General features: G+C 38.9%; 8 protein-coding genes across 8 annotated transcripts; 4 read left to right on the forward strand and 4 right to left on the reverse strand.

The window, feature by feature from the left end:
- Nucleotides 1–12: 12 nt before the first annotated feature.
- Nucleotides 13–6,093, reverse strand: MONOS_7037 (DNA repair endonuclease XPF; the record flags this gene model as incomplete). Its single annotated transcript, XM_067877330.1, has 1 exon — nucleotides 13–6,093. One exon carries the CDS (start codon nucleotides 6,091–6,093, stop codon nucleotides 13–15), a length of 6,081 nt encoding a protein of 2,026 aa, XP_067723493.1.
- A 928-nt stretch (nucleotides 6,094–7,021) lies between these two features.
- MONOS_7036 (uncharacterized protein) lies at nucleotides 7,022–7,764 on the forward strand. Its single transcript, XM_067877329.1, has 2 exons — nucleotides 7,022–7,153; nucleotides 7,212–7,764. Exons 1-2 carry the CDS (start codon nucleotides 7,068–7,070, stop codon nucleotides 7,582–7,584), a joined length of 459 nt encoding a protein of 152 aa, XP_067723494.1. The 5' UTR covers nucleotides 7,022–7,067; the 3' UTR covers nucleotides 7,585–7,764.
- Nucleotides 7,765–8,153: 389 nt separating this feature from the next.
- On the reverse strand, nucleotides 8,154–10,102 carry MONOS_7035 (putative S-adenosyl-L-methionine-dependent methyltransferase MraW; the record flags this gene model as incomplete). Its single annotated transcript, XM_067877328.1, has 4 exons — nucleotides 8,154–8,971; nucleotides 9,106–9,218; nucleotides 9,292–9,388; nucleotides 9,454–10,102. The coding sequence occupies 4 exons, from the start codon at nucleotides 10,100–10,102 to the stop codon at nucleotides 8,154–8,156; spliced, it is 1,677 nt and encodes a 558-aa protein (XP_067723495.1).
- Nucleotides 10,103–10,421: 319 nt separating this feature from the next.
- Nucleotides 10,422–11,324, forward strand: MONOS_7034 (uncharacterized protein; the record flags this gene model as incomplete). The annotated part of the gene is made up of 1 exon (XM_067877327.1): nucleotides 10,422–11,324. One exon carries the CDS (start codon nucleotides 10,422–10,424, stop codon nucleotides 11,322–11,324), a length of 903 nt encoding a protein of 300 aa, XP_067723496.1.
- A 176-nt stretch (nucleotides 11,325–11,500) lies between these two features.
- Nucleotides 11,501–16,134, reverse strand: MONOS_7033 (uncharacterized protein; the record flags this gene model as incomplete). The annotated part of the gene is made up of 5 exons (XM_067877326.1): nucleotides 11,501–12,204; nucleotides 12,319–13,428; nucleotides 13,749–15,623; nucleotides 15,718–16,003; nucleotides 16,123–16,134. The coding sequence occupies 4 exons, from the start codon at nucleotides 16,132–16,134 to the stop codon at nucleotides 12,377–12,379; spliced, it is 3,225 nt and encodes a 1,074-aa protein (XP_067723497.1). The 3' UTR covers nucleotides 11,501–12,204; nucleotides 12,319–12,376.
- A 1,337-nt stretch (nucleotides 16,135–17,471) lies between these two features.
- MONOS_7032 (uncharacterized protein) lies at nucleotides 17,472–18,095 on the reverse strand (the record flags this gene model as incomplete). The annotated part of the gene is made up of 2 exons (XM_067877325.1): nucleotides 17,472–17,971; nucleotides 18,026–18,095. 2 exons carry the CDS (start codon nucleotides 18,093–18,095, stop codon nucleotides 17,472–17,474), a joined length of 570 nt encoding a protein of 189 aa, XP_067723498.1.
- A 1,348-nt stretch (nucleotides 18,096–19,443) lies between these two features.
- MONOS_7031 (uncharacterized protein) lies at nucleotides 19,444–20,301 on the forward strand. Its single transcript, XM_067877324.1, has one exon. The coding sequence runs from the start codon at nucleotides 19,468–19,470 to the stop codon at nucleotides 20,083–20,085; it is 618 nt and encodes a 205-aa protein (XP_067723499.1). The 5' UTR covers nucleotides 19,444–19,467; the 3' UTR covers nucleotides 20,086–20,301.
- Nucleotides 20,302–20,949: 648 nt separating this feature from the next.
- Nucleotides 20,950–21,459, forward strand: MONOS_7030 (uncharacterized protein; the record flags this gene model as incomplete). The annotated part of the gene is made up of 1 exon (XM_067877323.1): nucleotides 20,950–21,459. The coding sequence occupies one exon, from the start codon at nucleotides 20,950–20,952 to the stop codon at nucleotides 21,457–21,459; it is 510 nt and encodes a 169-aa protein (XP_067723500.1).
- Between the last annotated feature and the right edge of the window lie 1,949 nt (nucleotides 21,460–23,408).

A 23,408-nucleotide genomic window follows, 5' to 3' on the forward strand; every position in this document is an offset into this window, starting at 1 on the left:
CACTTTTTTTTTTCACTCTGCTTTTTTATTGAAGAATGCAAATAGCTTCTCCTTCGATAGAAGAGTGCTCTGTATCTCCTTCAGCGCTGCTGTCTGGTCAGCCACTTTTCTCGAAGAACGCCGTTTTTTCACTGAACTTTGCGGTTTTTTGCCAGAAGCCGAAAAAGAAGAGGAAGAGGAAGAGGAAGGAGAAGAAGATGAACGGGGCATTGACAAAGGATGGAAAAGAGAAGAAGAGGAAAGCTTTGGGTTTGGCTTGTTGATCACTCTTCTGCCAGTCATAGCAACAGCATTTGCTATCTGCAAAGAATGCTTGTTTATTTGGAGGTTGGATGAAATAGGAGAGGAAGAAGAAGTCGATGAAGAAGAGGAAGAGGAGGAGGAAGAAGATGATTGATGGAAAAGAAACGGATTCAACAGTTCCGAAGACGCAGAATTTGCTGGATCCAATGAAAAAATTGTATTCAATGGAGAAGAAGAAGAAGAAGAAGACGACGACGACGAAGAAGAAGAACCAGAACTGCTTCGTCTCGAATGGCTTGTCTGCATCTTCGTCTCCACCCCAGGTGAAGCTGCTGCTGTCTCAGTGTGTGAATGGTGCAAGAACGAAAATGCCATCTTCCCTTCGCTCTCTCCCAGCACATTCTGCAGCGCAGTTTGAGACAGCCTCGCCAGCACACTCAGACTGGGAGCAGATTTGGCGAGGAGAGGCAAAGCAGCGTTTCGGATGCCTGGGATGTGTGTGGCGATGGCACAGGGCAATTGACTCAGAGCATCAGGTGCTTCAGAATGGAAGCTCAAGTCGCCATCTGGTTCGTTTTCGCCTTGTTTTAAGTCTCTAAAAAGCTCAACAGTTTCAGAAGGGTTTTGGGTCCAGACGATGCGAAGGGAAGGGAAGTGGAGGGAGAGGAGGATTAAGCGCCCCGCAGTGGAGTGCAAAGAGGAGAGAGATTCGTTCAGTTGCTGCTGTTGATGCTGCTGTTGTTGGAGGCGCTGGAAGGCAGAGGAGGAGGAAGAAGAAGAATAAGATGAGGAAGAAGAAGAAGTAGATAAGTCACCAAAAGAAGAAGCAGGAGAAGCAGAAGCAGGAGAAGAAGCTAAACTTCCATCAAACAATGCACTATTCGACCCACTCCAGTTGTGTGACGGGACAAGATCACCTGTTGCCCCGTCTTCTCTGTTGAACCCGAACTCAATCAGCAGCACAGGGACAGCATATGCCTTTGTGAGAGCAGTGGCTTGCTGGACGAGTCTTCCTGAGTGAAGAGACTGAGACAAATCTGAAGGGGACTTCCTCTCTATGCATATTCGGGGGGAAAGAACATAGTCTCCAATTTCGATCTGTTTGGGGACGACTTCGAAGCCGCTGCGGTGGAGGAGGAGGGGAAGGTGGGAGCGGAACTCGCGCATGTCGACAACGATGCGGGGGCGGATGGGGTGGAGGAGAAGACGGGTGGAGAGAGGAGAGGGAAGAGAAAGAGAAGGAAGAGAAGAAGAAGAAGAAGAGAGTGAAGATTTTGAGGGAGAAGAAGAGGAGAAAAGGGGATTTTTGGAGGGAGTTGTTTGAAGAGCAACAGTATTTGAAGAAGAAGATGTTAAAGTATTGTTAACCTCCTTTGGAATAACTTTTGACTGATTAGCTCCTTCAAAATCATAAATTGCATCTGACTCCATTTTATTTTTATCTTCTTCTTCTTCCTTCTTTCCCTCTTCTCCTTCATTTCTTTCTCTTTCTCCTTCTCTTTCTTTCCCTTCTCTTATTTCCTCTTTCTCCTCCTCCTCCTCCTTCTTCTTCTCCTCCTCTCTCACCGGCAGCACCCTCTTCGGAATCACCAGCGACTTCTCATTCTGAATGAGGCTGTTGAATGCCTCCGTCTCTGCTTTCACCCTGTTCACATACAGCTCTTGCTCTATGCTCTCTGAATAAACTACAAAAAACAGGTCTGATATCGTCTTTTGATAAGATGGTTGTGGAGATGAGGAATTTTCTTTGTTTTTATCTTTATTTTTGTCTATAAGTTCTTTATCAAATGCTGATTCTTGTCTCATTTTCATTGATTTTCCATCTTTGTCATCATCATTATTATCGTCATCTTCATCACTGCTATCCACCTCCATCAACCCCTTCTTCCTCTTCCTTCCTCCTCCTTCTCCTCCCCCTTCTTCTTCCTCCATCCTCCTCCTCCTCTCCGCCCTCTCCTTCCACAGGGGGCTTCTGTGTGTTGCATAATACATCTCCACCTGCCTCAACGAAAGCACGTCTGGCTCAGCAATCACCACAAAATGAGGGTGGAATCGGTTCATCAGCATCAACAGCTCATTCGATGGAGTCGCCAGGCAAAGAAGAGGAACACACAATTGCTCAGCTTTTACTGCTGCCTTGTGGAAACGCTGCTCAAAGAACAGGTTTGGCAGCTCATCAATCTGAGGGAAGGAGAATGGAACGCAGAGAGGGATGTTATTTTCTTCTTCTTCTTCTTCATTGGCAGAGTGAGAGGAAGAAGTTTTGTGAGAAGAATTTTTCTTCGTATTCTTCTTCTTCTTCTTTCTTCTCTTCCTCTTTATCTTTCTCTTCTTTATCTTCATCTTTATATTTTTTATCTTCATTGTCTTCACTTTCTCCATCTCCCTCCCCCTCTCAATTCCTCCATATATTTGGTTAATACTGCCATTCCCTTTGAAACTATCTGATAAACTTGTATTTGTCGTGTTAGGGGACAAGAACGAGTTGTATCTTTCTGTGTTTGAATTCTCATTGAAATCATTTCCTTCTTCTCCTTCTCCTTCATCTTCTCCTCTTCTTTCTTCTTCATCTTCTTCAAATCCTTCGTGTTCTGTTGCAATAACATCATCGTCATCTTCATCGTCATCACTGTCTTCTTCTTCTTCTTCTTCTTCATCCTCTTCCTCCTCTTCACCTTCTTCATCATCATCTTCTTCCTCATCTCCATCATTTCCTTCTCTTCTTCCTTTTTCTTCCTCTTCATCTGAATCATCTCTATCAACATTTCCTTTCATTTTCTTCTTCTTTCCTCTTCTTTCCCTTTCATCATCATCATCATCATCTCCCTCTCCTCCTTCTTCTCCCTCTTCCCCATCTCCCTCTTCTTCCTCTTCTCCTTCTCCTTCTCCTTCTCCTCCACTGCTCATCCACCTCTTCTGCCCTCCCAATGCTGTTCCTTCTAACAATTCTCTTTGCAAATCGTCTTCAAAATTCCTGTCTTCAGAATTCGCCATCTGTGTTAGGATTTCTATTGCTTGCGTCTCATATTTATCCCTTCCTTTCATTTCTTCTTCCTCTTCTTCTTCTTCATTCTTCTCTTCTTCTTCTTTATTTTTTTCTTCTTTCTCTTCTTCTTCTCTTCCTTCTTCTTCTCTTCCTTCTTCTCCTCCTCCTTCCTTCTTATTCTCCACCTCTTTCTTTTCTCCCCAATCCTTCACCCCCTTTCCTATTCCTATTCCTATTCCATTCCCTGTTCCATTCACTCCTATTCCTCCTCCTCCTCCTCCTCCTCCTCCTCCATATCCATTTCCTTTTCCATTTCCTATTCTTCCTCCATTTCCTCCTCCAACCCCCAGCCTCGCCCTCCTCCTCGCCTTCTCTATCGCCACTTCTCTCTTCCTCCTCGCCTCCTCCTCCATCAGCAGGCTTATCTGCATTCTTCTAGCTGCCATCGACATTTCGTAGCGGTTGAAGGAAGAAGCAATGGAGTTGATGTACTCTCTGCTTTTGAGCTGCTTTCGGGCCATTGTTTTGATGACTCTGCTTGTGACGGAGTCAGAAATGAGGAGAATGCGCTTGAGCGTGTCGGAGGGGTGGTATTGGGGAGGAGAAGGGGGAGAGGAGGTGGAAGAGGAGGAGGAAGAGGAGGAAGAGGAACAGGAAGAAGAAGAAGAAGATGATGATGATTCCATTTGATTATCAGACATTCCAGACATTTGTTCCATCACTTCAGAAGCAGCAGCCTCAACAGCAGAAGCAGAAGCAGAAGCAGAAGCAGAGAAAGAGGCTGAGGCTGAAGCAGAATCATCAATCACAGTCAACTCATTCTTTGGCTCCTCTGCCTCCTTTTCCTTATTATTTTGATCAATCCCGTAATCAAAATTGAAAGGAGAAGAAGCGACGTGGTCGAGCGGGGGATTTTCCGGCTCAGATTCTGCACATTTTTTGATTATGGCCTCGATCTCTTTCCATTTTGGGTTTTCTTCTGCATTTCGATAGAAAATGTGTTGGATGGTTTTTTCTTTGCGGGTGGCGGTGGAGAAAGGAGAAGGAGAAGGAGAAGAGGAAGAGGAAGAGGAAGAAAGGGAAGAGGAAGAGAAGGAAGAAGAAGAAGAAAGAGAAGATAATGGAGAAGTTATAGAGGAAGAAGATAATGAAGAAGATAATGATGGAAGAGAAGAAGAAGAAGAATTTGAAGGTGCTGTTGAAGGAACAGCTGAATTCTTCCGTTGCATCTGACGCAGCTTCAGCAAGAGAAGAGGAGAAGGTGTAGGTTTCTTCTTGGCTGGTTGAGGAGATAACAAGGAAGAAGAAGAAGAAGAAGAAGAAGAAGAAGAAGAAGAAGAGGAAGAGGAAGAAGATGAAGATGATAGAGAAGAAGAAGAAGAAGAAGAAGAAGAAAATGAAGAAGTTTGTTCAATTTTTTGATTTTTGGAGTTAGGCGATTGAGAAGAATTATCAATATCCATTTCATTCTCTTTCTCTCCTTCTCTTCCATCTTTCTCCTTTTCATTTCCTTTTCCTCTTTCTTCTTCTTCCTCTCTTTTCTCCTCTTCTTTCTCTTCCACATCATCATCATCTTCTTCTTCTTCATATGAAGCACTTCCATCATGATAGTCATCTCCAAAAACTTCCACTTTTCTCGATTTCCTCTTCTTCAATTTCTTCTTCTTATTATTCTTCTTCATATTTTCATTGGTACTATTTTCTTCTTCATCTTTCTCTTTTTCTCCTTCTCCTTCTCCTTCTCCTTCTCCTTCTCCTTCTCCTTCTCCTTCTCCTTCTCCTTCTCCTTCTCCTTCTCCCTCTTCCATCTTCTTCTTCCTCTTCTTCCTTTTCTTCATCTCCTTCCCTTTCTCCTTCCTCCTCTTCCTCTCCTCCCTCTCTCTCCTTCTCATCTCCTCCCTCACCCCCATCGCTATACCCTTCGCCAGGTTCCTCTCCTTCAGCACAGCCGCCTCTGCCCCTGCCCTCTCATCTGCCAAGCGCAAAAGCGACTGCGCGGCTGGCTGGCTTGCCCAGAGCGGGAAAAGAGGGGAGAATGGAGCAGCTAATGTCCGCATTATCATGCTCGCCGCAAGGAGGCTGGTGGTGGCGGTGCGGGCGGACATGAAGGTGTGGAGAGAGGCGAGGGCGGAGGTGGAAGAAGAAAGGGAAGAAGAGGAGGGAAACGTGGAAGAAGAGGAAGAAGAAGCTGTAGAAGAAGAAGAAGAAGGGAATAAAGATGATGATTGAACAGAAGAAGCTATCCCATTTCCCAATCCAACCCCAATCCCTTGCTGTCCAGTCCCAAACCCCCTGGGTGCTGGAAGCAGCGACGAGTCCCCCTGAATCGCGCGATGGAGGAGGTTTCTGAATGTGAGGGCATCTAACCGTGCCAGCCCAAAGGCGAGCCGGCGCACCAGGCGGATGTCCCGCAACAGGGACCACGCATTCTGAGGGGTCTGGTGCCAGGCTGAAGACATGCGCTGCAGAAACAGCCTGTCAAAACGCGTGCTCAGGGCGTCTTGCACAGCAAATGACATGTCAGATGCACTTTCGTCGTTGGACTCCTTCCGTTTGACCATGAGCGAGGCTTCGCGTAAGCAAAACTCCAGCAGCTCAGTTATGTGTTTCTGCATTTGTTGCATGATGGGGGACATCGAAACGTGGACTTCTGTGACTTTTAATCCAGAAGAGTCTAAATCAATGCAAACGTCATCCCGAAAGCGAGGCCATAACATGAGCGTTTCACATTGCAACGTTGCCATAGCCTTACCTATTGCATTGAACCCACGAGTGAATGCACTTGGTACAGTTGAAACTGCATGAATAAATCCAATTTGGTTTTTTTCTCTGAACATTTCAAGAACAAAGCTATCAGGCGACATATCAGAAATTTGATGTGCATCTAATACTATTATCCCAGAAATGGAATGCATTGGAACAACATTTCTAAGTATATCAACAACAAGAATACGTGTAGAAACAGAAAAGACGCCTCCTTCTAAATATAAAGCAGCTCTCTCAGAAGAATTATACGAAGCATTTAATCTTTTTGGATAAATCTTTCCGTCAATTTCTTGAAGGCTAAATTGATGGGAATGAGAATCATTAAGAATGAAAACCAATGTTTTGGATTTTGCATTAAGTTTGATAATTGAATTGATAATTAAGCGTGGATTGAGTCCAGAACCTAGAATAAGAAGGGAACTTTTATTAATTAATAGCTGCTTCAGAATTTTCAGAATAAAAGAAGTGGGCCTGTCAGATTCCATGCATTCCTTGATACTTGAATAGAAACGAAAAAAAAATATGGAAACGTTGTTTTTTTTCACTGAATCTTTTTTCTATTTGGTATAAATAAAAGTTGTAATATAATTTTCTATTCAAACGTTCAGAAAAATTTGAATATTACTTGTTTTTCACTATGAAAATTTATTTCTATTAATTTTCTTTTCACCGAAAAAAAAATTTCTTTTTGAAATAAATAGATTCCACACAAAGATAGAGTGCATAATGTGCATTTGAAACAATTCATTAAAGTATAAAAGTGTAATTGAATCAAAGATCGATTTAATCAACAAATCTTCAGTTCCATTCAAAAATAATGTTAAAAAAAAAATATTAAAATAAATTAAAATTAGTCATGCACATTCAAAATGTTTTGATAATTTGATGTAACCAATTAAAGTTCTATCGCTTTTCTTTTTTTCTTTTTCTTTTTTTTGAAAAAATAAATTTTTTTTCAAATTTTGGTCAAACTTCAACCTTAATTATTTTCATTTTTGAAAGTGTAACATTCAATGATTTATGGTTATTCATAATTGATCTTTTATTGAAAAAGAAGAACCACTAAAGTAAAATGTTCTCTGCTGTTATTGCTTTATTTGCTAGCTGCATGTGCTACACATTGGATGACTATGCTCTTCAAAACTTGACAAGGGCACCGTTTGCATAATATATATTTGTTTTAAGTTTCAATTGATCGATTTATAATATTTAACAGAACCCGTCCATACAGATTCATGGTCAGAAATGAAACATTATCATTCAATTTTAGATCATATGTCAAGCCGTTTGATATGTGCAATGGCCAGAACAACACAGTTGCGTTTGTCAACACAAGCGACATGTGCTTTGACATTGCTCAGAATGATACAGAGGAATATTATATTTCACAAGATGGCAAATTCTTGCAATTTAATTATACTTCTCCATATGTTGATGCAAGTCCATCATTCTCAGTAATTTTAAGATGTTCAAGACAATCTGGAATGAGAGTTACAACTTACGGAGCAACATACTACGTTGATTGGAATACTCCATATGCTTGCCCAATTCGCAAATATATCAAGCGTTCTGAATTTGAATCGATGTAAAATTATAATGTTTTATGATTTTAGTTATAATTTTTCGTTATCTTTATGCTGAATGAATTTCATCTCATTTGAGATTTGAAGTTCTATTGAGGATGTTTTATATTGGTGTATATGTATTTTTTTATTATCGAGAGAATTCGTTGTTGATTTCTTAAAGAATAGTTCGACGACGAAACTTTATTTCAGGGATTTATTTTTTTTTACAAAAAAAAAAGAAAGAAAATGTTTAAAGCCAGAGAAAAAATAATGAAAAATATTATATTGAAGCAATTAAATTTAGGAGGGTTGAGATAAGCAAGTGACTTGGTAGCTTAAAAAGCAAATATTTTAATTTTTGAACAAAGAAGAGAGAATCAAATGATTGAAAAATTGAAAGATGAAGGTCAATCATTACAGATTTTGATAATATGTTTTAATTTATCAAACGCAGCTTGGAGAGAACAATCAATTTATTCTTTATCAAAAATACTTTGATTTTTGAAAAAACTATTATTCAATTAATTCTAAACGAAAACTTTTGTGAAATGTTCAGTTGAAATGTTAGTTTTGATAACTGTGGAAATGTCGTTTCACCTTCTTCTTCCTTCTTTTCCTCTTCCCCTTCCTCTTCCACCCCATCTCCCTCTTCCTCCGCCTCCTCTTCTCGCACCGCCTGCCCCCATTGCATTCCCTGCCTCCTGCTTTCTCCTTCCTCCTTTGCCATGCCTGTCATCCTCCACAAACCACTGCCTCGTTTCTCCTTCGTTCTCTTCCCTTCGCCCTCTCCCGTGTCTCCCACTCTGCTTGAAAAACGCGCCAGACGCCGCAAGCAGCGTGGCTGCATCGAGCTGAAGTGGATGCAGAGTCAATGGCTGAAACGTCCCATCTGTTGAATCATCACCTTCTTCAGCAAAAGATGCGGAGTGATCGATATCTGATTCTTTACTGATGTTTTTGGTTGCATTTGAAGCAGATGGATTGTCGGAGTCTTCGTTGCTATCACTTTGAGTGTTCTCTTCTTCTTCTTCTTTGTCTTCACCTTCTTCTTTGCTGTCTTCATCTGCTTTGTCATCTGTTTCTTCTTCTTCGTCTGAATTATCACTTTTTTTGTCATCATCTTCTCCAATTTCATCTTCATCCTCCTCATCCTCTCTTTCCCCGTCATCCCATTTCTTTTTGCCTTTTTGAGAACGTCCTTCATCATCATCTTCTTCATCATCGTTTTCGTTATCTTCATCGTCTTCATCCTCATCCCCTTCCTCTTCCTCTTCATCACCACTATCGCTTTCATCATCCTTTCTTCTTCTGATCACTCTCAATTTGGCAGAGCGGCTGCGAGGATTTTCTGAAAGCTCCTTTTGAGACGGCAAAATCGGACGGCGAGTGACAATTTCAAATTTTCCTCCTCCTGATTTGATGATTGAATGAAAAAGAGGTTTAAAATTTCAAATATAACATAGTAAATAAAATAATAAAAAAATGAAATTGAAAAAAAAAAAAAATGATTTAATCATTAAGGAAATAATAATTCATCAAAAAAACCTTCCCATTCTTGTGCAAGCTTGTTAAAGCCAATTTTAACCAATCGATCTTCCAGTGAATGGAATGTTATTATTGCAGCTGTTCCACCAGCTGCAAGAACATTCGGCAAAGTACTGCAAAAACAAATAATATTTGTCAAAAATGAAATAAATAAAAAAAAATTTTCTGGAATTCATAAAGTCAAACTTGATGAGGGTATTTAGAACAGCAAGCTCTTGATTAACCGCAATGCGCAACGCCATAAAAGTTTTTGTTGCAGGATGTATCGAACTTGTCATTTTAGCTTCAAATTTTTAGATTAATTTTTTCTTTTATATGAATTTTTTATGACAAAATAGTAATTCATACCCTTTTTCGGAATAGCTCCGCAAACTACAGAAGCCAAGTGAAATGTTGTAAGAATTGGATGACTTCCAGTGCCCTCTCTTTCTTCGACAATAGCGCGAGCAATTCTCCTGCTGAGTTTTTCTTCTCCAAAATAAAAAATAACAGCTGCAAGTTGTTCTTCAGAAAGTTGATTGACTAAATCTGCAGCTGTGTTGGGCAAAGAAGGATCAAGTCGCATGTCTAATGGGCCATCAAGTTGAAATGAAATCCCTCGAGTTGGGTCGCCAAGTTGAACAGAAGATATTCCTAAATCAGCTAAGAAGAGATCAACTCCTCGTTGCTTCAAACCCAATTTTTCCAGTACAAGAGGGGAATCTGCAAAATTGCTTTTTACGATATTTATTTCGCATTTTGTATTTTCACTATCTTCTTTTCGAAGATTCTCAAATTTCTTTTTGTTAAAAGCAATTGCCTCATCATCTACATCAAGTCCAATATATCTCCCTGTTTCACCTAAATGGGGAATAATTAATGATGCATGACCACCTCTTCCAAGAGTACCATCCATTACAATGTCTCCCTTTTGAGGATTCAAAACTTTTACAACTTCTTGATAAAGCACAGGATAGTGCTCTATTTCTGTAGGAGGAATGTTTTTATTTTGAGACATTATTTTTGGCTAAGGCTCGGAAAATCGAAAGTTTTATTGCTTGAATTATTTTACTATATAAAATTTGATCATCAAATATTAAATATTGAATGTTTTTAAATGAAGCTCTTGAATTCAATAGGAGAAAATAAAAAACAAAATCTGTTGAATTCAATGAATAATTTATTTAAGCTTCATTCGAATATGGGAAAATTGAGCAAGAAAATAAAAAATGACATGAAATGTTGAACTGTAAATATGACGTGATTGTCCAACTTAAATATGTGTCATTCATAAATTATTTGATAGTTTTATCCGAGTTGCAAAACAAAACATCAATATGAAATTCTTTGTTGGACTTCTTTCGCTTGCTGCATTGACCGCACAATTCTGGGGAGGAATGGGAGGACTTGGCGGATTAGGAATGGGCGGATTCGGAGGAATGGGAGGAATGGGCGGATTTGGTGGAATGGGTGGAATGGCTGACTTTGCCGGAATGGGATTTGGTGGAATGGGAGGTCTTGGAGGATTGGGTGGATTCGGATTCTTGTCTGGATCTGAACTTTCTGAAGAAGAGCTTGATGAATTGTGCTGCGGATCAAGCTGCTACCCAGACGGATGCTGCTATGAATTGTGCGCCTGTGAATCTCCATGCGGAATGGGTGCCTGTGGTGGATTTGCCCCTTCATTCGGAGGATGCCAACAAGGATTCAATGGCTGCAACGGAATGGGATATAACGGAATGGGATGCAACGGAATGAACGGAATGAACGGTGGATTCGGAAACTACGGAAATGCATGCCAAGCCCCACGCATGTATGGCCAAACATCATCAGTTCAAGGTGGACGTGGAGCAGCATATGCCAACGGAAACAACGCCAACTGCTATGGTGCCGGAAACAGAAACTGCGGATACAACCAGGGAGCAATCTGCGGATCAGCAAACGGTGCTCACATGAATGCTGATGCATGCCGTGCCCATGGAGATCGCGCCTACGCCAGAAAGTGCGCTGATGAAATGATGGTTCGCCGTGCCAATGAAGCATGCACCACTGGAAACAACTGCTATGACATGGGACACGCCAACATGTGCGCTGGATCACGCCAAATTGCTGGAAACCGCGCATGCGGAAACGCCAACAACTGCTACAACAACGCAGCTGGAATGAACACCAACTCCCGCGGATGCTGCGGAAACGGTGGATGCTGCAGATCATCCAACTATGGATACGGTGGATGCTAAATGATTCACTGAAAGTGAAATAAAATTATATTTCATAATTTCATGTTAATCCAAACAATTTTTCTTTGTTTACAATAAATTACATTTATCTTTTTTTTATCTGTATTCTCAAACAAAAAAATCAAATTGAATGCTTTTTTCAAAAACTGAAAAGAAGATTCAAATTAATAAAAAAATGCATAATTTTTTCATGTTAAGTCAAACTGTAACTTTGAAAATTGAATAAAATGAGAAATGATTCATCCTTATGTTAAATTAAAAAAAACACAAAAAAATAGTTTTTGCTCATAAATGTTAATCTGACTTAAACTTGTTGAAAACTGATTATCAAATGAGCGGCAAATTGGCAGAAATAACGAAATGAATAACTGCAAAAAGAAACAACTGCTGGTAATAAAGTTGACAAAACAAACTCAACTGAAATATGTGTAATGGTGAAATGAGAATGTTCACTTTACAAATAAATGAATATGGAATAATTCATCATTTGATTATTGTAAATATGAACAAGAAAGAAACAAGTGAGGTGTGAAAAAAATTACTAAGCCTAACAATATGATGCCTTTTAAAAAATATAGACATTATGAAAACATAACCCAACAAGTCCAGCATTTCGCACAGCAAACTGCTTTGGCAACGAGTTATCTGATCAATTTCTCCAGAAAAGAGGAAAATAACGACAGTGTCACAGCCGAGAAATGAGTACTAAAAACCACACAATTTTGATACACATTCATTAAAAAATTAAAAAAAAAGATAAAGAAAAGATAAAGAAAAGAAAAGATAAAGAAAAGATAAAGAAAAGATAAAGAAAAGAAAAGAAAGCATAAATCAAATATTTCAATGTCATGATTACTATCCAAGCAAATTTCAATTTTAACTGTTTTTCATTCAAGTTAATAGATATACAGATATATAGATAAATAATCAAAAAGATAAATAATATATAATAAATAATTAACCATAAATAAATAAATAAATAAAAAATAATTACCATATTTATTTTATTTTATTTAATTTTATTTTATTTCCCCTTCTTCTCCTCCTCATCTTCATTTGCTTCGTTCACCTGCCCCAAACTTATGCAGCTCATCCAACTCCCTCTTCGCCTCCTGCTCCTTCTCAATCGCCTGCTGCACCCTCTCCATCAGCTCCCTCTCCAACTCCTCGTATTTCTCCGCCTCTTTCTCCAGCTTCGCCTTCGTCTCCTTCATCCTCTTCGCCTCTGCCTCGTTCTCTGCCTTTGTCCTCTCCAACAGATCTTGTTTAAACATTTGCACTTTCTCCTGTGCTTTCACTTTTGCCTGCTTCACTTCCTCTCTTTTCATCTGAAACTGCCTCAGCTTCTCACTCTCTGCCTTCTCCTTCTGCCTCCTCATCATCTCGCTCTCGTTCTTCACTGCTTTATATTCTTCTCTTTTCTGCTTCGTCAGTTTTTCTTGCTCTTCTGCAATTCTCCTCTTCTCCTCCTGCCTTTCCTCCACCCGCCTCTGCGCATCCTGCTCGTTCTGCAGCTGCCCTGTGGCCTCTAACTGCTCCATCGTCTTCGTCTTGTTCTCCTTCTCTTCTCTTATTTCTTTGATTTCTGCTGCTTTGTTCCTATGCAGTTGAGCTGCTGCCAGCAATCTCTGCTCTTCCATCTGCAATTTCTGCACTTTCCTTTGCAGTTTGTGCAGATTCTGCTCTGCCAAACGCGCTTTCATTTGCGCTGCCTCTTTCTTCGCGGCAGTTATGTCGCGTGTTTCTCCCCCTCTTTCTCCTCCTGATGTGTATTCAGATTGGCTTGTTTGTGTAGAAGATAGCGATGCTCCTTGTCTAATGTTCGTTTTCACTTTCTTTTTTCCATTTAAACCTGATCCTCTTCCTCTTTCTCCTCCTCTTGTTAGTGTTGCGCTGTTACTGTCTCCATCTCTGCTCCCAAATAAATCTTCATATTCTTCTTCTTCTTCGTCTCCTCTTCTTTCTCTTTCTCTTTCTCTTTCTCCTCTTTCTCTGCTTCTTCTTATTCCCATCACTGATTTTGTGCGTTTTGGAAGAGAATTTTGTGCTTTTGATTGAACACGGCGAGGAGAAGGAGAAACTGCTCGGCGGATTGGATAGGACTCTGAAGAGGGGAAATAAAAGAAGTGGGAGAAAGTTAAAGAAAGAAAGAAAGAAAGAAAGAAAGAAAGAGAAAGAGAAAGAGAAAGAGAAAGAGAAAGAGAAAGAGAAAGAGAAAGAGAAAGAAAATGATAGAGAAATGAAAAAAAGGTATCACAAGCAGTCATAAGAAATAGAAAATATGTGTATGTAATGAAGGCAACCATATAAACATGTAAATATTGCATTCAATGTCTTATCATTAATCTGTTTATTTCTCTTTCTCTTTCTCTTTCTCTTTTTTTCTCTCCCTTTTTCTTTCTTTCCTGTCAATCTTCCACATACCATTCGCACTCCCAGCATTCTTCTTCTTCCTCGTGGGCGACGAATACGAAGTCGGTCTTGCCATAGATATGTTTTGTGTTGTTCCATAGGCATCGATCAGGTCATTCTCCTTCTGTTTTGTCTGAAATGAAGCAGAACTCGAAGCTTGCTGAGAAGTTGTGGAGGGTTTTTTGGTTGGTTTTGAGGAAGAAGAAGAAGAAGAGGAAGAGGAAGAGGAAGAGGAAGAAGCTGTGTTAGTTTTCTTGTGAGGTGTCTGCAATGCTGAAGAAGTAGAAGAGCGCAACGAAGAAGTTGCGTTTGGACTCTTCTCGTTCTCTTTCTTCTTCCTCGTTGGCGACTTCTGCCTCTTCGGCGAGGGACTTCTGCTTTCTTTCGATTTCTCCATCTTCTTCTTCTTCTTCTTCTTCTTCTTCTCGTTCCTCTGTGAATAATAATCTTCGTCCTCTTCTTCTTCCTCTTCATCATCATTTTCTCTATAAGTTGCTGATTTTGGCGTCTGAGGCAGCGAATCCGGCGGTGAATGCATCGCTGGCCATCCAAATGAATCCTTTTCTGTTGATCTTGAGTGGTTCTCTTCTTCTTCTCCTCCTTCTCCTTCTCCTTCTTTTTCCCCTTCTCCTCCTTTAAAGTTATCTTCATCATTATTATAAGCTTCTTCTCTTTCCTTCTCTTTCTCTTTCTCTTTCTCCCCTTTTGCACTAATCTTCTTCCCCACAGGTGTCTTCCTTCCTCCCTCAGAAGAAGGAGAAGGAGAAGGAGAAGAAGAAGAAGAAGCATTCATCCCAATCTTATGCCCCGTCACTTTCGTTTTTTCTCCTTTCCCTTGTTTTGTTAGAGCAGAATTTGCATTTGTGTTTGAAATTTCGTGTGTTGCAGCTCTTTTTTGTGTTTTCGGTGGACTTTTTGCTTTCGCTTTTGGTTTCTTTGCCAGCTGCGATTGATCTGCTGTTCTTTTCTGATTGACAGTTGAAGAAGAAGAGGAAGAAGAGGAGGAAGAAGAGGCAGAGGAGGAAGAATGAGCAAGTTTGGCGCTCTTGTCAGGTGTCATCAGCTCTGGCGGATGGATTGTGGGGAGAGGAAGAGGAGATTGTGATGATGGCTGCTGAGAAGAAGAGGAAGAAGAAAGAGAAGAAGACGACGATGACTGTGCTGTTGCTTCATTCGTTCTCTGTTCACCTGATTTATCTGAACTGTCATTTCCTTCTGAAGAAGAAGAAGAAGAAGTTCCCTGTTGTTGTTGTTGTGATGGCGACTGTGCAGAGCTCGTCTCTGACGTCTGCTGTGTCTGCTGTGTCTGCTGTGTCTGTTGCGACTGCTGAGTCAGCTGTGACTGCGATCTCTGTGACAGCTGATCTGCCCCTTGTGCCCCGAATGCTCCTTGACTGCCCTGCTGCCCCCCCAGCGGAGTCATCGGAGTCGGCTCCAGCCCCAGCTGGCTCTGCAGCTGTGTCTCGTACTGGTGCAGCTGTGCTGCCTGCGCCTGCAGCGCCTGCATCTGCTGGGCAGCAGCTGTCTGCTGCGGAGACAGCTGCGCCTGCTGCTGCTGCACCGCCGCCGTCACCTGCTGCACCGCCTGCTGCAGAGACACCTGGATCTCCTGCTGCCGCGCCGCTAGCTGCGCCTGCTGCTGGGCGGGGGGCAGCCCGGACTGCTGCAGCTGCACGCTGATCTGCTGCAGCCGCTGTTGCGCTTCCACTTGCAGCTGCTGCACTTGCTGCTGGCCAAGCGCCTGCGCTCTTTCGTTGGAAAGTTGGATCTGCTGCGATTGCTGTTGCACCTGTGCATATTGCTGTTTTAATTGTCCAATGCGTTGCTGGACTTGTTGAAGCTCAGAGCGAACTTGCTCTTGCTGAGCATTTGAAATGGTATATTGAGCTAATTATTTCAAATTGAATTCATAGGTACATAATTTTCAATCAAGAATAAATTGTGCAAATATCAAAAACAGCCTTAAAAATAAAATGCAAACATTGTTGTTGCGCAATTTGTTGTGATTGTTGCCTCTGTAATTGAATCTGTTGCTGTTGCAATTGCTGTTGCATGAGCTGCTGTTGCATTAATTGCTGTGATTGAATTTGTTGTTCAGATGAAAATTGTTGTTGCTGTTGTTGCTGTTGTTGTTGTTGCTGCTGCTGCATTAATTGCATTTGTTGCTGTTGAATCTGAAAAAGTCGTTGCTGTTGAAGATATTGTTGTTGCTGCTGCTGCTGCATTTGCTGCTGTTGTTGCGCTATTAAATATCCATCATTACTGGTCTGTATGAATTGAAATTAATTTAAAAAACCAATAGATTATTGAAACATATATTATTTACGAATTTAACGTTAAATAATGAAAAAAATGACGTTATATTTTCACAGCAGATAAAACATACACTTTGAGACATTAACAAAATGGATGAATGTTTAACACTTGTTGAATTGTCTGAATGGAAAAACTAAAAAAAAATAACAGAAACAGTGTATAAATAAAGGTTATACAAATTTTTTTCGAAAAACATAAGCAGTTAATGAAATATATCAAAGCAATCACATTCTGTATGGACGATTTTGACTCGATATTCTCAGTTTGTTTGAATAAGAAATTCACATGTTGTTCGTCAAATCAGACTTTGTGAATTTCCACATCATATTTCAATAATTCATTTTTTGATTAACATATTTATTCCAAAAATTATATGCAACTATATCATTATAAGTCAACCATAACAATGCAAAAAACATATTGAAAAAAATAAAAAAAATTGAGAAATGTATTTGAAAATATTGTGTGGAGTAAAAAATGTTATTTCAAATTATTGTTCCACATAAATAAAATTAGATAACTCAAAAAACGAAAGAAATGAAACAAAAAGAAATCAATAATTAAAAAGTCGTAAAATTTAATTCATTTCATTTTCTCAAACATTCACAAAATAGTCAGTAATATTTATTGATATTTTTGGATAATATTGATTTTGAAGAAACTTAAAAGTATCATGAAAACTTGCGATAACATTTTCGTATCCTTCTACTTCCATCTTTTCAAATATCTTCATTTTTGCTGCTATCCTTTTCGTTGCCTCAATTTCATCTTTCTCCTTTTCTTTCAATCTTCTGCAAATCGCCAAAAAGAATTTCAAGCAATAATATGCTCTTTCGTCTATTAATGTTGGCTGATGAATTTCCTCCAAAATGACATCAACCGCACCACCCTTCAAAAACGCATCCACTTTCATTGCTCTGTGTTCCACGATAAGTATTAACAAACAAATGAAACTTTTATTGATTTCATTGTGATTATCCCTTGACGCTCTAAAAATACTCGCAACGCTTCCGATAAGTTCGACAGATCCTTCATTCCTCAAGCTGCAATAAACAAAAAAAGACTCCAATGTTCGGACCCATCTCAATAAAATAAGCTCTTCTTTTGTTTCTATTCCTCCATCTCCTTCTTCTTTCTCTCTCTTCCAATCAACACGTTCACTCAACTCTTCCAGTTCTCTGATTGCCTCTCTCGTAAATAGAAGCTCATTCACAGCCACTCTTTCGATGCGTTCATTGCTGTAGAATCTGTTAATCAAAAATTGCCAAGCACACTGATAGGCCAATCTGCTCAGATTCTGATGCTCTTGATGATATTGAATAATTTCTTTGATTTCTTTCAAATACTGTTCTAAATTCAATCTCTTATGAAAAATCAGAGGGTAAAAAATAACACGTATTTAACTAAAAATTGAAAGACTCACACATAAACGCTACCGCAACTCAATGCCAGCAATGCCATTTCCACTTCTTTTTGAGCTTCATCAGTTTCTTCTTTGTTCAACGCAACTTTTAGAAGAAATGGCACACAAATCGAAAGCAAGTCCGTCGAAAATCCTAAGCTAAGCAACAGAAAGCATTCGTAAAAATCAACAAGAAGCTTTTCATTCTTTTCTTCTTTTTTCTTCTCATTTTCTTCAGCAATCATCTTCTCAAATCTGACGGCAAACAATAACCTGTGATACTCGTTAATCCAAACATCACTCAAAACCTTGCAATATCCAATGTGCTTCAAAAGCAAAACTGTATTTTCAACAGGAATTTTTTCTTCTTCAATCATTTTGAGCATTTTGTTGAACAATTCTTCTGTGAAAACAGATTTGAATTCTTCTTTTGTCATTTCTAAAATCATTTCATTAATTTCTTCGATTTTCTGTTTTTGGCCATCATCGTCGCAATGCTCCAGCTCGTCAAGCTTTTCTGATAAAATACCAATTATCACAAGCGGAAATTCAAATAAATGTTTTTTCAAACCAGAAAACTTTTCTGTTCTGGACGTCTCCTGAAGTGCATCTGCACGCTCTTCAAAATAGTGTGAATACATGTTGTTGGCAGAAAATTCGTGAATTTGTTGTGATCAGTTTGGCGATTAACGAAATAAAGGACAAATACAAATATCTTTGATTATCTCCAAAATGAAAAGGTGGCAAACACAAAACAATCTCTTTTCTTTATAAATATAGTGAAAAATAGAAGATTCAGCAAACTCAATGATCTCGGCTGGAAAAGGTCAGAAATGCAAATTGTTTTGTTTTTTTCAGATCAAACCAACAAGAATTAAAGATTGGACGAAATCTTTGGTTTTGTGAAAAAAACAACTATTTATTCCAAACTTTTTCAGAAATCTTATTATAATAAGTCTTTCATTCCAATGTCAAAGAAAGAAGATTATTTTTTATTAAGAAAAAAAATTATTTGTAAGTGAAGAATGGAATAAAATTCATTAAGCAAAAAATATCGTCCCAGATTAAGAAATGGATTTCAAATTTTGAGACATTTTGTTTCATGAGTCGGACATCTTTTTGGTGAAATTGGAATAATTTTTGATGTTCAAAAGGAGTTTTTCTGAAGAGGAAAGCAAAACAGTCAAACCCAATTTAAAATAAAAATGAATTCTATATGTGAAGCAGATGAAGTCGAAGGACAGAGAAGATCAAAACTTGCACACACGAAGGATTTTTTGATGTTGTTTTACTGTTTTTTTTAATTTCATTCAATATGACTCGTGGGATTTTTGAAGAAGAAAGAACTGAAAAAACAAAAATCGAAAAGAATTGATGATTCAAAGCATGATTCAGCCAGGAAGAAATGGAGTAATGGTTTCATTGCGAAATAAACAAAAAATAAAAACTCGCCTTCGCCTTTTCTTTCAGCCATCCTTAACAATTCCCATTTGAGCCATTTACGGGGAAAAGATATGGAAAAATATTAGTTTTTTTCTTTTTCTGCTTCTGTCACTTCCCTCGTCTCTAATTCTTCTTCAAAGGATACCCCATTTTCTTCCTCATCATTCCCTTGAGATTTTCCTCTTTCTTCGTTTTCTCCACTCAGAATGGTCTATCTCCTCTTCATCAAAGATGCATACTTAACATATCCTTTGTATTTCACACTTTTTCTTGTTTGCGGGTTGAACAAGGTGATGCGAAAAGCTATGCAGTAGATTGGAGAAGTTGAATGAGAGTTGTAGAGGTGGTTTGTACCGCAGCTGGAGTGAGAGAGAGAAGGTGCAATGAAGATGATTGGATGTGATTCCTGCTTCATTCATCACCATTTCTACTTCTTTTCCAGCCGCTCCTTTTGAAACACACTGCAAAATTAACAATAAGAATGAAGAATGAAATGAAAGGGAAAGCAGAAAGGAGATTAAACAGGAACAACAAAACATCGAACTTAGGCAACATAACGTTGCATGCGAAATGACGCAGAAAGAACAAATTCTTCTTCTTCTTCTTCTTCTTCTTCTCACTCCTTCAGTACAGCCAGTTCAATCAATGCTGCTATCGAAAGAACCACATCCTCCATCTTCAGCCCCGCAGCATCCAACCCTTTCTCCACAATCTCCCCCACTTCACACATTGCAATCCCTCGCCCCGTCACTTCGTCATTCAGCTTCACCACCACACCCCTCGGCTGTGGCGATCGCCATATCTGCAGCGATGGGTCAAACAGATCGTCGATTGACGGGAACGCATTCACGTCTGGTGCTGCAAAGATCCGCTTGCTCCTCAACTTCGTGCCCACCGACGCTGCATGCGACGGATGGGGTGCCACCAGCGGAACAGAAAGCATCTCTAAAAGTTCCACATCTTTGGCACACACGAACAACATCTCCATACAGCACAGCCAGCCGCACCACAACATATCTTCGCAGCGTCTGCAGCGCCCGCGGCGACAACAGCAGCTGCAGCGACAGCTGCATGTGCCGCCCATACACCCAAGCCGCCTCATGTTCCACAATCTGCAGCCGCATCTCGATGTCGTTCATTACAGCTGCCGAAGCGTATGATTTCGCAACCGGCCATGTATCTGAATGATCAATCGCATGCGCAAATGACTTTAGTGATGACTTTTTTATTTCTATTTTTTCTCTTCACTTCTCCGCATCCGGAATGGCGAAGTTGATCGACATGCTGCACCAGTTTAAAGAAAAGGCATGATCCGATTATATCGGCACAACCAAAACTGATTTAAATCATTTTATTTCGATTTGTTATATATTATTATAAAAGAATATGCAAATAAAAATCCGCGGAAATTTTTTTATTTGAATGAACTTTTGAAGAAAAATATTTTCTCCCATTATAATTTTTAAAAATAATTTTTATTAAGGGTTCGTATTTTTTTTTGATCTCATGGAACGTGAACGAGATCTTAATGATGAGGAAACCATTTCTTCGCTGAACAAACTCTTCTACGACGAAACAAGCACATGGGAATGGTTCAAAAGAGAAATAATAGCCATGAACCTCCCAATGTGCAGAGTTCATAGATGCTATCAACGAATATATCATGATAAGAATTATCACTATTACGCTTGTCCAAAATGCAAGATCAAGAAAAGCATTCTTTCAGGAACATCTTTTAGCAGAATAAAGATTGGACTAGGCGTTACTCTTCTGATTTGTTTGAATTACTGGCTAGGGATTCAAAATAAAACAATTTCTTTGCTTCTTTCTGTTAATAAGGACACAGTCGGATACTGGGGAAGTGTGATTCGGTGCGCTTGCTCACAAATGTGGAACGAAAGACAGCAAGAAATTGGAGGAGAGGGAACAACAGTTGAAATTGATGAAGCAATTTGGTGAAAACGGAAGTACAGGAGAGGAAGAAAGAAAAAGCAAGTGTGGATTTTCGGAGGGGTGGAAAGATTAGAGGGTGGTGGAGCGGGGAAACGGTTTATGGTCGTCGTGCCTAACAGAAAAAAGGAAACTTTGATTCCAATAATCCAGAAACACATTAAAGCTGGAACATTAAATATTTTCGATGAATGGCGCGCTTATTCTTCACAAGAAACACTTGGATATTTGTATCAAACTGTATACCACAAAGGACGTTTCAGAGACCCAGAAACTGGTGCGTATGCAAATACGATTGAAGGGTTATGGCAACATTTGCGATGCACTTTCCCTCGATTTGGTACAAGGATCAGACTTATGCATGATTATCTTTCACTGTTTTTGGTGAAATCAACATTCAATTTAACGTTCATTCAATTAATAAAATATCTGTGCTTTGAAAAGGAAATTGAACCTGTTCAAGTAGAAGAAGAAGAAGAAAAAGAAGAAATCATTGATGAAGATGAGGAGATTCCAGACATGGATGATGTTGTCAATGAAGATAGCGATGTTGAGTCTGATGAAGATTTCGGAGCAGGAGATGGAGCTAGTGCCTCTGAATATGAGCCTTAAATATTATTCTTATTTGAATAATATCATTTAGATATGTTTTTTTATATTTTCGAAGCTTTTTTAAAACAAATCAGTCACTTTTTTAATGAAAATTCGAAAATATTTATTTTTGATCAAGAAAAATTTTGATAAAAAATTTTTCTTAAAAACACGTTTCCGCAATTTATCATACTCATATTACTTATGAACAGCATGTATTATTATATTCAGTAAATTTTCAGAGAAATCTGGGCATACCGATATATTCGGATTATGCCAAAGAAAATGAAGAATACAAAGAAGACGTAGAAGAGACAACTGCTGAGCTTCGATGAACACAAGAAGCTTTTTGAGATTATCGTCGGATCAGACAACAGCTCCAAATGAAACCCAAACTCAACATATACGTTTTAATCAGAAAGATCTGATTAAAGCTGGAGCAAGCAGTTTTGTTGCAAAGAACACAGATAATACAGAATTTCTTTAGGCAAGGCTTTGCAATTATGAAAGAAAAAGATTTACGAAAGACATATGAAGAATCAACCGCGACAAGAGAACTGATTGATGATTCGAATCAAAAAATGACAAATGAGTGTTTTTGGAGAATTTACAAAATAAACACTCTTCAATGAATAATTTTTAATCAACATTTCATTTATTTGTTATCGCATATTTTTGCACTTTGGGTCCTGCTTTTTGAATGAAATGAGAATATTTTTGAGCAAAAAACACAAATTTCAAAAAATCAAGATTTTCGAAAATTACAGTCGGTGCCAAAGCCGATCCTAGGTGCGAAACACGAACCAAGAGAGAGAAAGAGAGAATGCAATCATTTTTCGAAGTTGTTTAATATATTTTCAATTAAAGACCAAATATATTTAACTATTCGTTGAAACCAGGTATTTGGCAACATATTTTGAAATTTTCTTATGAAATAACGAACAAAGAAAATACATTTTGTTTTAGCATCATTATTTGAATAGTTAAAAATAATCGATATGAAGCAATTCTACAAAAAGAAGACTTCTAGTTAGTTCCTCAAAATTGTGTGAAGGCTAGAGTTTTATGCTGCAGTTGTATTTTGATAAGAATGTTTCTCAAATGCGTTTCTCTTTCGAATTGAATGAAGGAGAAATTTCTCTGGGTGGTTGATCAAAATCTCTGTTTTCATTTTTTGAAGTTGATTTCACTTCTTTTTCATCGTCTTTGAGTATTTCAATCATTCTCTTTGCTTTTTTTCTCGATTCCTTTTTTTCCTTTGCTTGTTCTTTATTCAACATTTCATTAAGTTCTTGTCGACTATGTTTATTCTAAGGATTCTTTTCAGAAGAAGATGAAGTTTGTTTTCTAATTTTCGTCAGCTGTTTTTGAAGAAAATGTGAATGCTCTTTTGTTGATTCAATTTGTTTCATTAGCTCTGAATCATCCATCTCTTTTGCTTCTTCTGATGATTTTTCTTCAGTGGAATTTTCGTTTGTTGAATATTTTCTGTGATTAACAATCAATGTTGGACGTTCTTTTGTTTTTTCAGAATCGTGGAGAGATGAATGTTATGAAGATTGAACAGAAGATAGTTGTTTATTTCTATGAGGAGAATAATTCACAAACAACTCTTCTCTCCAATCTTGCGAGTAAACAGATGTTTCAGAATTGCATTTGTGAATATGGATGGGGGATCCAGATATGCGATCCAAGACTGGGGCAGCTGCAACAGGCCATACGCCTGTTTTTTTTGAACGCTGCTTTTATAGTCGAAGGCTTTACCGCAACAACAACTGCTTCAGGGAGTGTGTCGGCAAGGGAAGATCTGTAGGAATGAATCGAAAACGGAATAGGGACGTGAAATTTATTGCATAGAGTTGCTTTCAAACGAGAAAAGATGCACGAGTCGCACGGTTGCAAGAGATGGGTCATATTTGGTAGAAAACTCTTCAAAATAATATTGAATTTCTCTGCAAAATCTGCCACAC

This window comes from Monocercomonoides exilis (assembly GCF_001643675.1).
Source record: "Monocercomonoides exilis strain PA203 chromosome Unknown scaffold37-1059404, whole genome shotgun sequence".
NCBI lineage: Eukaryota > Preaxostyla > Oxymonadida > Polymastigidae > Monocercomonoides > Monocercomonoides exilis.